General features: G+C 32.5%; 2 protein-coding genes across 4 annotated transcripts; one reads left to right on the top strand and one right to left on the bottom strand.

Annotated features, from left to right (window-relative positions):
• Nucleotides 1-1,459: 1,459 nt before the first annotated feature.
• LOC141667432 (small ribosomal subunit protein eS1) lies at nt 1,460-3,571 on the top strand. The gene is made up of 7 exons (XM_074473927.1): nt 1,460-1,611; nt 1,700-1,747; nt 1,836-1,941; nt 2,493-2,630; nt 2,716-2,901; nt 2,982-3,182; nt 3,265-3,571. Exons 1-7 carry the CDS (start codon nt 1,601-1,603, stop codon nt 3,358-3,360), a joined length of 786 nt encoding a protein of 261 aa, XP_074330028.1. The 5' UTR covers nt 1,460-1,600; the 3' UTR covers nt 3,361-3,571.
• A 1,149-nt stretch (nt 3,572-4,720) lies between these two features.
• LOC141667061 (uncharacterized) lies at nt 4,721-10,782 on the bottom strand. 3 transcript variants are annotated; one of them, XR_012552465.1, is made up of 5 exons: nt 10,731-10,782; nt 8,249-10,590; nt 7,273-7,530; nt 5,239-5,462; nt 4,721-5,036 (listed from the first exon to the last, which is right to left on the bottom strand). XR_012552465.1 is itself a non-coding variant. In XM_074473401.1 (3 exons), the coding sequence occupies exons 2-3, from the start codon at nt 10,529-10,531 to the stop codon at nt 9,055-9,057; spliced, it is 1,206 nt and encodes a 401-aa protein (XP_074329502.1). In that variant the 5' UTR covers nt 10,532-10,590; nt 10,731-10,782; the 3' UTR covers nt 8,950-9,054. The 3 variants fall into 3 exon arrangements, 1 of the variants encoding a protein (XP_074329502.1); XR_012552466.1 differs by having other exon boundaries at nt 4,722-5,036; nt 5,239-5,459; XM_074473401.1 differs by lacking the exons at nt 4,721-5,036; nt 5,239-5,462; nt 7,273-7,530 and having other exon boundaries at nt 8,950-9,081; nt 9,353-10,590.
• Nucleotides 10,783-11,514: the final 732 nt, after the last annotated feature.

The raw sequence follows: 11,514 nt of genomic DNA, 5'->3' as shown, positions 1-11,514 counted from the left end.
AGTAAGTTCGATATAGTGAAATATAAAATATTTACAATTACATATAATATTTATAATCGATAAGATAAATTCAAAATCAAGAAAAAAATAATAGTGAATTACCACTTCACATGTTATTTTAGTATCAATTAGGAGCCTATAACATGCACCAGCTAAAATCTTAAAAAGTCCTCCTATAATTTTGGAAGTGTTTGGTTCTTATAAAGAAGATAATAAAAAGAAGTTGAATGCGATTAAAAATTAAGTTGAATAATTTTTTATAGAGTTTGTAGTTATATTGGATACATGTTTTAATTTTTAAATTAAATTATACTATTTATTTAAACTTTATTTTGAAAGATGTTAACATACTTTTTAAAAAGGCGTTAACCAACATGCTAAACGAAACATGATTTCGCTTGTAATAGTATAGTACAGATTGTGAATATTATTTTATTTTATTTATGTTTATATTGATATAATAATATTGTGAATATTAATTTGTTAATGAGAGTATTTTATATTAAATAAAATTTATATAAAATCTTAATTTGTGTTTTTAGAAAATGCTAATATTTTTTTGGAAGGTATTAAGCAATCAATTAAATTATCTTATATTTTTTTTATCGTAGGTATTTTGCTTGTAATAGTATAGTTTAATAATATGGATAGATTGTTAAAAATAATTAATATTATTAAAATAATTAGTAATATGTAAATTGTTTATATTTTTTTCTTATATTATTTAAAATAAGCATCGGTTGGTTAATCGAATGCAAGAAGATTTAGAGGAGTACGCTATGTTGTGATCACAATAAAGTGTTTGTATGTATATACGTGATATCTGTGATTTAAAAAAAATATATTAAAATCTTTATTTGTGTTTTTAGAAGACGATACTATTTTTTTTGGAAGGTGTTAACCAACCAAATTATCCTATATTTTGCTTATAATAATATAATATAGATAGTATAGATGTCTACTAAATCATATTATGTTAAAAATTTGCCAATATTCATATCACTTTTTTCAAACAACTTAAAAGTTCAATTTCATTTTAGATTATTTCTTAAAAAAAATATCGATATTGATTTTAAAAAAATATTAGAACTTCAATTCGGTGTTTGGTCATTATTAAGAGTAGGCTAGAGATATAAGTTTATTGTATAACAGCATACTTATTAAAATGTTCAAATTTCATATGTCAAACTTAGTAAAAAAAATATTTTTTTACAGCTTTTAGTTTTTCTTATTTTTCTAGCAGTACTTAAAAATCATGTCTTACAATTTTACAGTAAAAAAATTTAAAAGTGAGTGAAGAAAAAAATAATGGTTAAGGTCATTAAAGTAAAAAAAATCAGCAAATTCCACAAACTACAAATCCATAATTTTGAATAGAAAAATGTAGAGTTGGAGTCCACCAACTGGGGCAAAGCGGGCTGGGAGGTGAAGAAGCCCATGTGAGGCTCATAATCCAATTATAAAAGCAAAAGAATTGGGCTAACAAAACCCTAGTTACAATACACTATCAAGCAGCTGCTTGGATCTCTTATAATTTTATTTATACCATTTGTATTGCCGCTGCTCCTCCCTCTAACCCTAATCTCAATTCGCAGCAAACATGGCCGTCGGGTACGAATTATGTTTCATTTATGTATTCGCATGTTTATAATCTTATTAATTAATCAAATCCTAATCTTATTATTGTAATTGCTTACAGCAAGAACAAGAGGATTTCAAAGGGAAAGAAAGGAGGCAAGAAGAAGGCGTAAGTATCTATTATTAGTTTTATCATTTGTTTTTGTGTTAATATTAATAGAATAGAATTGTTGAATTGTGTGTATATATGTTAATAGAACTGATCCATTTGCAAAGAAGGATTGGTATGATATTAAGGCTCCAAATGTTTTCGAACACAAGAATGTTGGCAAAACCCTTGTTAGCCGTACTCAGGGTACTAAGGTATTCAATTCTCCTTCTCCTTATATAAACCTATATGCCTTTTTTCTTATTTGTGTTTTAATATTCGATATGCGCCTTCATTTGTTATCTACCTTGTTTACGTGTTTTGCAGCTTAGGCTTTTTATAGGACATGGTCTATAGAGAAATTTGTATTGTAATTGTTGTTTGTATTTCGGACATTATGTGTTGAAATTATTATTGCCTGTTTTGTTGATTTACGTATATGCATTTTTGATTGGTTATTTGGTACTGGCTCTTAGGTTCCTTTTCCTGTGTTGATTTTTTTAGCAGAATTATTGGACTTCAATTTAGCATTTGTTGTTTGTAGCTGGACATTAATATTGATGTTTGATTTATAATTTAGTTAGTGTTTAAGTAACGACCGAGTGTACACACTTAGCTTATTGTTCAAGAGTCTTACTACCTGTGTTTTTGATGTGTAGTTTTTGATTGACATCTTCTTATGGTTAGTTAGTGATGAATTTCTGTAAGTGTTTGCACTGTTTGGTATTGTATTATTCTGATGACTTGATATGTTTTTTCCCTACAGATTGCTTCAGAAGGCCTCAAACATAGAGTCTTTGAGGTAAGTCTTGCTGATCTTCAGAAGGATGAGGATCAGGCTTACAGGAAGATCCGCTTGAGAGCAGAGGATGTTCAAGGAAAGAATGTCCTTACCAACTTCTGGGTGGGTGCTATTTATTTTGTTTCGTAATTTTGTGCAAGAACTATCTTTTTTTTGAAAAGTGACTTATGAGGTCTTCCTTTTTTAGGGAATGGATTTCACAACTGACAAGCTGAGGTCTCTTGTACGGAAGTGGCAGACTTTGATTGAGGCTCATGTTGATGTGAAGACAACTGACAGCTACACCCTTCGCATGTTCTGCATTGGATTCACAAAAAAGCGTGCCAATCAGCAGAAGAGAACATGTTACGCTCAGTCCAGTCAAGTTCGCCAGGTTAGTCAAATTCTTAAGCTGTTTGTGGGTTGTTAAGCCTGTTCTTGTGGCAAATGGTATAAATTGATTTGTTTTGTCAGATTCGCCGTAAGATGGTTGAGATTATGAGGAATCAGGCTAGCTCATGTGACCTGAAAGAGTTGGTTGCTAAATTTATTCCTGAGTCCATTGGCAGGGAAATAGAGAAGGCTACTTCCAGCATCTTCCCCCTTCAGAATGTCTTCATTCGCAAGGTTAAGATTCTCAAAGCACCTAAGTTTGACATTGGAAAACTGATGGAGGTATGTATATCCTAATGAGTTCATGATAAAACTGTTTAATAGGGGGAAACATGTTTTAATGGATATGGCCTGGCATGTGTAGGTTCATGGTGATTATTCTGAAGATGTTGGTGTGAAGCTTGAGAGGCCCGCTGAAGAGACGATGGTAGAGGCAGAGACTGAAGTTGTTGGAGCATAGAAGAGAGGGTTAATTAGTCTTCTTAGTGCTATGCTTGTAGTTTGTATTCCGGCTATCTTTTGAGTTCCATATGGATAAAGTTTGTTACTTTGTTGAGACTGAAGCTTGAATTCTATACTTTGGAATCTTTTTTGATGATCTAGCTAAGTCTTTGTTTAACTATATCTGCATTGTTGCATGTTGAGTTATTAAGATGAGGAGTTCAATTTTATTTCAAGTTTTATTTTGAATTTCTGATGAGGAGTCGGTTCAAGTCAACATCATGAACATTTGTTAAAGTTGCTAGTTTCTTTTGTTAAATGAAGTTAGTTATCCTAATTCAAAGTTGTCGATCTAAAGGATATTATTTTGATATCTTTCTCTGCATCCAGCGAAATGGTACATAGCAAGGTATTGCCTGCATCATCTACTGTTGCCGACGGCACAACGTATAAACTGATCAGGACTCCACTATTTTCTTTCTACACAACCATCCACTGTTCGTCATACTACTATTTCCCAAACCATGAAGTTTTTTTAAGAAAATTCAGAAGTTATCTTTCACCCCCACACACCACATCATCATCAGCTGAGAAATATATACTACACTTCTACTTTATTTATCCTTACTTATTACAGGCTCTTAGTGACCCATGGAAATGGACAAAACAATTGAGTCTGGTGTAGGCAGCAGGTTGAGATATATGTCAACACTTTCTAGTCCGGAGAAGTTGCTCTTTCAGATTTATAGATTAATAGAGTGAAATATGTGGATTTCATGTAAAAAAACATAAATAATTGTTTGAAACCTATGGGGGCACGAGCACCCAAAGGCCCTCGTGTGCCTCCGCCGGTCACGCTTTACGATCTCTGGTCTGGATAGACAGACAAGGAAAATGAAGATTGTTTGGGACAGCAATCGGTACTAACGTGCATCAGTTTCATAAAAAATTATAACCTCCTCATTTTTTCCTCTGTCGTAACTAATAGCTGCCACTAAAATTTGAAGCTATCTCTTTACAACATAGAGTTTAGCTTCGGAAAAGTAACTCTTATTTCAGTTTTGACACACTCCGTACGATATTATTGTCTTCCGTGATAAACAGTCATTTCCCTAATTTTAGGCTATACTGCTTCGTTTCAAGTATTACCTTGCTTACAAAAAGGTTCTCTGACATGTAAACCCAACTGTTATAGCATGTTTTACAATTTACAATATAGCACCGATATTTTTTTATATATGTGTGTAAGTTGGACTGAAAACATTATGCAGACTGCAGACAGGTAGTGCCAGAATTGAAGATTTGTCAACTGGTGTTCATGTACTTGGTATTAAGTGATGATAAGAGATCTGACATGCTGTCAAGTATAAGTGTGATTGGACAGAAAGTAAACAGAAACGAAAACTGGAAAAATGAATATTGGACATAAAAATCCACAAAATATTATAAAATGAATTAGCTCCTAAAGATTCTGAAAACGTAATAAGATTACCGTTTCCTGTTAAACAATATGTTGGCACAGTCCCCTAAAAACAAAGAGGCTAAGCACTATCCCATTCCCAGCAAGAATTTCAGTGTTCCCTGCAACAGTTTCCTGAGCCCTCCAACTGTGGTCGATATGAGTAGTGAGGAGTTATACGATTAGTTAAGCGAAACGTCACGTTGTCCAGCAACAGTTTCTTGACACCTTTGGACCTGCAAAGTTCGTAGTAAATTTATTATTTCTCAACTCGATTAGCTATAGTTTGAGTAAGGTTAAACTCTCATGTGGCAGAAAGTCAGTAACAGCAACCCTCTCCTGTGGCAGAATTGATCAATGGCCTAGTGCTTTGACATCAGTACCACCGTTCAGTTCACTAAAAATGGACATGTCTGCAAGTTTTTAAAAATGACATACCAGGTCTTGGAATAATTATTCGAGCATTTTTCCTCATGAATGGTTCCAAGAAAGGTGGTGAAAATCTTTACTTTATCGTAATACAGCAAGCAATGTTATTCTAGTAACTGATGTCCATCTCGAAGTTAGCAAAATGAGGTAGAAGCCATGTCCTGCTACTACTGCATATGCATTTGGGAGGTATCACTCTCTGGATTTCTGATCATGGAACCAGACGGCAACTTCTTCCAGGTAGAAACAGATCACCATAAATGATACCAAAATAGAAAACAATCAGTAAAGATCACGGTCTATGCATTATGGGAGAGATAATGATACTAAAACACAAAATAATCAGACTAAAGCAGAATAAGTTGAGGGTGCTACGAAGGGAGGGGGAAAGGCAGCTGAAAAGCAGAATAAGATAGAGTGAGAGTAGTCTCTTGTAGACTACTCTACACGAGGAGTGAAAAAGAATCCGAGAAATCCAGATTCGGATCTGATCCAACCCATTCAAGAATGAACACAAGTCATCTCGAAAAATAACACAAAAAAATTTGAATTCAATTTCTTTGTTATTCGGACGAATATCGAGCGGAACCCCACCACTTTGGCATTTGATCATATTTATGTAGAATAGTTCGACTATTTTTTAAGTACTCAAATCCATACATTGGTATATATGTCCTACTTGAACTCAATTAGTTCTCTACATAAAATAATACATCTAAACATATTATGTTGAAATAAAATCCTATAAAAATGAATAAATTTTGGTATAATACTAATTATTTTGACGACTCCAAATATTTTTTGAATAAATCTTAAACAAATACGATGTGAGTATCAACAGTTTGAACTTATATCGAGAAAGACAAGTATCTTGTGAGTCATTTGAGTCCAGTAGAATCAGATTCAAGTATTGATACACACGCTCCAGTCAAGAAAAAATTGAGCAAAACGTAAAGAAATATATTCAAGTCCGAGCCAAAAATGATCATATTGGTATGATTAGGATATCCTCTCTGTTTAACCTTTAGTCTTAAGTTCAAAGGGCCATTGGATTCTTTTACATATATAATAATTTAAAAAGATTTTTTTCTGTTTGTTGCATATTTTTTCATTGCACAGGAGTTATTACTACATAAATGAGAATCCAAGGTTTCAAACCACGAAGTGGAGGGGGTTTTTCATTCGACTCTCACCAACCTTTTAATTTTTAAAAGCACGGTTTTTAAAATTTTACTTGATTGGTTATGTATTATATTATACAGTTAAATGAAATGTTATTACAATAATTTCGTCATGTGACTTTGTGATACAAGAAATTTTATCATTTACCTAATCATCAAGAAGTTTGGATAGGAAACAATTTCTAAATCCAAAAGAATTAGCTGCAGGATATTTTTTTTCCTAACATTAAACTACTACTTTTGTTTTCATAATTTGTCATGGATGAATAACTTGAAAGTGAATGCTTTTATTATGCTAGACATGATAATTAGTGGAGTGATATTTTTAATGACTACTTTTTAAATATTACATGAAATGACAAAACCAGTGGAGCTACTAATTATTATTATATGCGATATGTGAATAGATTAATAAAGTTAAGAGAAGAAATTGAGGATACAAAAAGTAACAACTTCATATACTTCATATTTTTATAATTATGCTAATTGTTGCAAATTCTTTGTAATTCGTTCTTACCGACTTGGGTAGTTTCTACTTCATGTGCAATCTCTAAGTTTTATGTTCCATGATTCATTAAACTATGACCTCTGCATTAATTATGTTGATCCTCCCATGGAGGCATTATAATTATTTCACTCAACTAATGAATAACATAGATAGTTCTGCACTTGAGACATAATTCTTGTCCTAGAGCCACATATTCATCTCTTTTCAGAGCTTTTGTAGAATCATATGTATCGGTACTAGACAACTAGCATGAAGTATCAAAATTTTACCCTTTACATCAACTTAACAATTACTAGCAAACTGAAGAACCAATATGCTTATGACTAGTGCAATGCTTCATTAAGGACTCAGTACCTGTTTTTGAAGTCATTTCCTCCAACAGGAAGATCAGATAGTTGTACTTGAGAACGAGCTCTGTTTTTGTGTGGATAAACTCCACATTACAGCTCGGGTAATGCAGCCCAAATTTAATTTTTATTTTAAGTGACACCAAAATCATAGCAAGTGACAAAAATATAATCTGCGCCTAGGTTCTGTACCAGTAAAAATACTCATATATCCAGGTCCAGACAATGTTTCTGATAATCACTGTCAAGTTATCAAAGGGTGTGCCTGTTTCCAAAAGGAGAAGTGAAACCACAATCAGAATAAATAGAACCAGAATATTAGAGATTGTCACCTCAGACCCATGGCAAATTCCCTAAGAGCATATTATAAATAGAATTTTATAAATGAACAATGGTATGACACTCTTAATCACAAGTACCATATGAATCTTCTTTCACCCTCAAGTTAAAATTACCGAATCCACATGTATTTCAGCATACTAACACTGTACAAGAAGGATAAGAAAATTTATTTCCTGAACGGAGATGCTAAATTTTGAAAAAAAAACCTTTAGGGATATTAAATGGAAGAAAACATTGCACTTCATATGTTTCTTTACAGGACTATAACTGCATAAGAAAGCATATCACTTTGAATGCAAAATCATTTCACTCCCCTGTCTTTACCTTTCACTACCTCTTACTGAATACCTACAATGCTGCAAACAGTACAAACAGTACTAGGAATTTTTTTCTTAACATTAAATAGATTAGACACATGTTCTACAAATACTCGCAATTAAGGGGACTAGTAAAGTAAACCCGAAAGAATGTTTTAATTATTAAAACTATTAAACTTGCCCAAGTGCTCATATCTAATAACTTTATCCATGCCTCATTTCTTCTTCTATTTAAGAATTAAATAATATTTTGGCAAACAGTATTACATTAATATAACAGTTGAGCACAATTATAAAAAAAATGCAAGCATTAATATAACATACTTGGTAGTTGGTACTACTCATCTGAACTGGTGTCAACATCCGTCTATACAGAGTGTAGTTCAGCGAGAGGACTGCTGTTCTGAGAGGAAATAATCCGGCAAGCTAAGATTCTTCTAGTTATCTGTCTTGAATTCTTCCAAATTTCTGACCAAAAACAATCTCAGAGAGTTTTACTGCTCTAGGAAAATCCTTCACCCAGCCTTTAAAATTCCTTTGTTTGATATCTTAAAAGAAACCTTATTACCTTCACACTGATCCATTGATCCTTGCTAATTTTCTTCAGTAATGAGAGAATTTCCCAAAATCTCTCTATTTTAAATAATCTTCCAATATTTATATCAATATATGAAGTGACCCCATACTTCACCATTTGGTCTCACACCACTACAACAAGTATCTTATATTATGGCTTTCCTGTAAATCTAGTAGGAAATGACTTACATGTAGAAACATCAGTTTCTGACTAAACATTTCTGTTAACAATTGGGACGCCATTAATTGATTTCCTACCTTCATGTAAGCATGTATAAGAATAATATATGTCTTAGTATCAGGTGATAACCCAAAACTTTTAAGATAGTTAAAAATCTGATGTGCCATGCTTAAAGCCTGCACTTTACAGAGTCTTCTTATGAGTGCATTGAAAGTCAAAATGGTGGGATTAGGACCATCGGTCATCATGGATTCCAAAAGCTTCAAGCATTCTGAAAATTTCCTTGTTTCGCAATAGTAAAGTAGTAAAGCAGTAGCACCAGTATTATTTAGCTTAAAACCTTCATAATCCATTTGATACAATAGCCTTTTGATTATTGAAGTGTCTCTCTCTTTGCAAGCTGCAGATAAAATCGTAGTGTAGGAAATCAAGTCAGGATTCTTTACATTCCTCCTAATATGGTCAAAGTACTTGAGGCATTCACTAATACTCTTCTCCTCGCAAATGCCTTTCAATATTGTGTTGTATGATATATTATTTGGTTTAAAACCTCTGCTTGTCAAACTATTCACAAGAGACAATGCTTCTTCTGTTTTATGCTCGCAACATAAAGCATGCAAGTAAATGTTGTATATTACTGTATCAGTAACACTCTCTATTGACATACTAACCTGCAAGAAGTTCTTGACAAGTGGTACATACCCCCTTCTCAATAGACCTCCAGCCAAAGAAGCATATGTGAATTGATTAGGAGAAAACCCCTTTTGATTAATATGCCCAAGTAGAGCATTCATCATCTCAAGCATATCTTGGTGACAAAGTTCACGGAGAAGTATATTGAAGGTGACCAAATCTGGAAAACAACATTCCTCGTTCATTTTATTTAATAAGCGCAGTGCCTCTATAATCTTTCCACCATCACACAGAAATTTAAAAATAACGGTGTATGTTTTTACATTGGGTTTACGACCGACAATTTCCATTAAATCCAAACAACGATATGTATCCTCCCATAACCTTGCTTGACAGAACCCGTATATTAGAGCTGTATATGACGACTCATTGGGAACAACACCTTTCTTATCCAAAGAACCAAAAAATGCCAAAGCATTACTAAGCTGACCACATTTACACAATGCCCAAAGAATTTGATTATGACTATAATTACATGCACTTCGAAAATAGTTACGATTCTTCTCCAAAAGAAGCGAAAATAAGAAATGCGCCTCACGAAACATTCCACTTCCACAAAGGCTTGCCATAAACCTTTTTGCGGAAAATGGCATTGGGTAATAATTAAATCTCAACATCAAATTCAGCATAGAAAACGAGTCTTGTATGCTCCCCAACTCCAAAGATTTCTCAAATAATCCCGACAAAGAATGAAAAGGGGGAAGATAACCACTTCTACACATCTCCTCCACCATAAAAACACCATCACTCAAACTTCCAAACGAGGCAATCCCATTCAAGAGAATCTCATATGTTAAAAAGTCAGGGTACGGCCCAGACACTTTCATCACATTGTATAGCTCCATCAACATTCCCGAAAATACGTTCTTGGATTCTAAATAGCTACTAATTAACTGATTATAGTCGTGCACAGTCGGCCTCCCCGGAAACATCCTCAACATATTAAAACTCTCCATAGCATTAACAATCTGACCCCGGGAAGCATATCGCTTTACATCAGAGTTAAACCTCAGCTGCCAATTATCATTTTCATCCGAATATTCTAAACTTTGAGCAGCAAAAGAGGTCGAAAAACACCTAATAAACTCATCCAAAAACAAACCCTTATTCGAAATTCTCCTACAAGATTTCCCAACATAAACAGTACAAAAAATCATCTACAATCAAGATTCAATCTTGGGGTTCAAACTGAGGAGAGCCAACAGAAATAAACAACCTGTGCATATATTTAACTAAACAGTCAAATAAAATTAAGCAAGATACAAATATAGCCAAATTGAAATTATCAAAAGAAATATCAAGAGCTTCATCAACAAGTCCTTAATTCAAGAACTTAACTTAATACACATAATTTACCTTTGTGGGTGACTTGAAGAACTTGTTAGTTTTAGTTGCTAGAAGAACTTCCGGAACATTGTAGTAGTAAATATATAAGACTAACCTAAAAAATAAAAGAAAAAATAAATAAATTTTGGGCTTTTTCTAAAAATACCCAAGTTCAAAAAGATTTTTGAAAAATACTATCATTTCTTTAAAAGATATGTAAAAATAAGTTTTTTATTAAGGTTTTTAAAAAGAGAAATTTATCAAAAAATACAACTTTTTATAAAATTATTTGCAATTTTACCAACTCCTAAAAAGATTTACAAAAATACTATTTCACTCCGAAAAGATTTGTAAAAATAAGATATTGCATAATAGTTGCAATTTAATTTAAATTGTATAGTTGTTTTAACTTACATTTCGGGTTGCATTTTATGATACATTTTAGCTTGCAGATATGGTTGCAATTTATAGAACGTATTTTTACAATTTTTTTTTATAAATTCAAGTTGTAAACATGGTTACACGTATTTTTGCAAATATTTTTAAAAATTGATAGTATTTTTGTAAAAAATTTGTAAAATTTGGTTATTTATGAAAAAATCCCTTTTAAAAATGCTTCTCATCTTTGAGAAAAATATGACTTTTTTAGTTTTTATTTACAAAAATAATATGATTTTTAGTTTTTTTTTGCAAAAATAGGATTTTGCACCTGAAGTGCAACCTGATACTAACCACGAATAAAACCAAAAAAAATTCAGTTACTTTTCGGAAAATGTAAAATAAGTTGCATGTGTGATTGTTTTTTGCTGCAAAT

The sequence above is a fragment of the Apium graveolens genome, chromosome 6 (assembly GCF_009905375.1).
Source record: "Apium graveolens cultivar Ventura chromosome 6, ASM990537v1, whole genome shotgun sequence".
Taxonomy (NCBI): domain Eukaryota; kingdom Viridiplantae; phylum Streptophyta; class Magnoliopsida; order Apiales; family Apiaceae; genus Apium; species Apium graveolens.
This window is presented reverse-complemented; position numbering and strand designations above follow the sequence as displayed.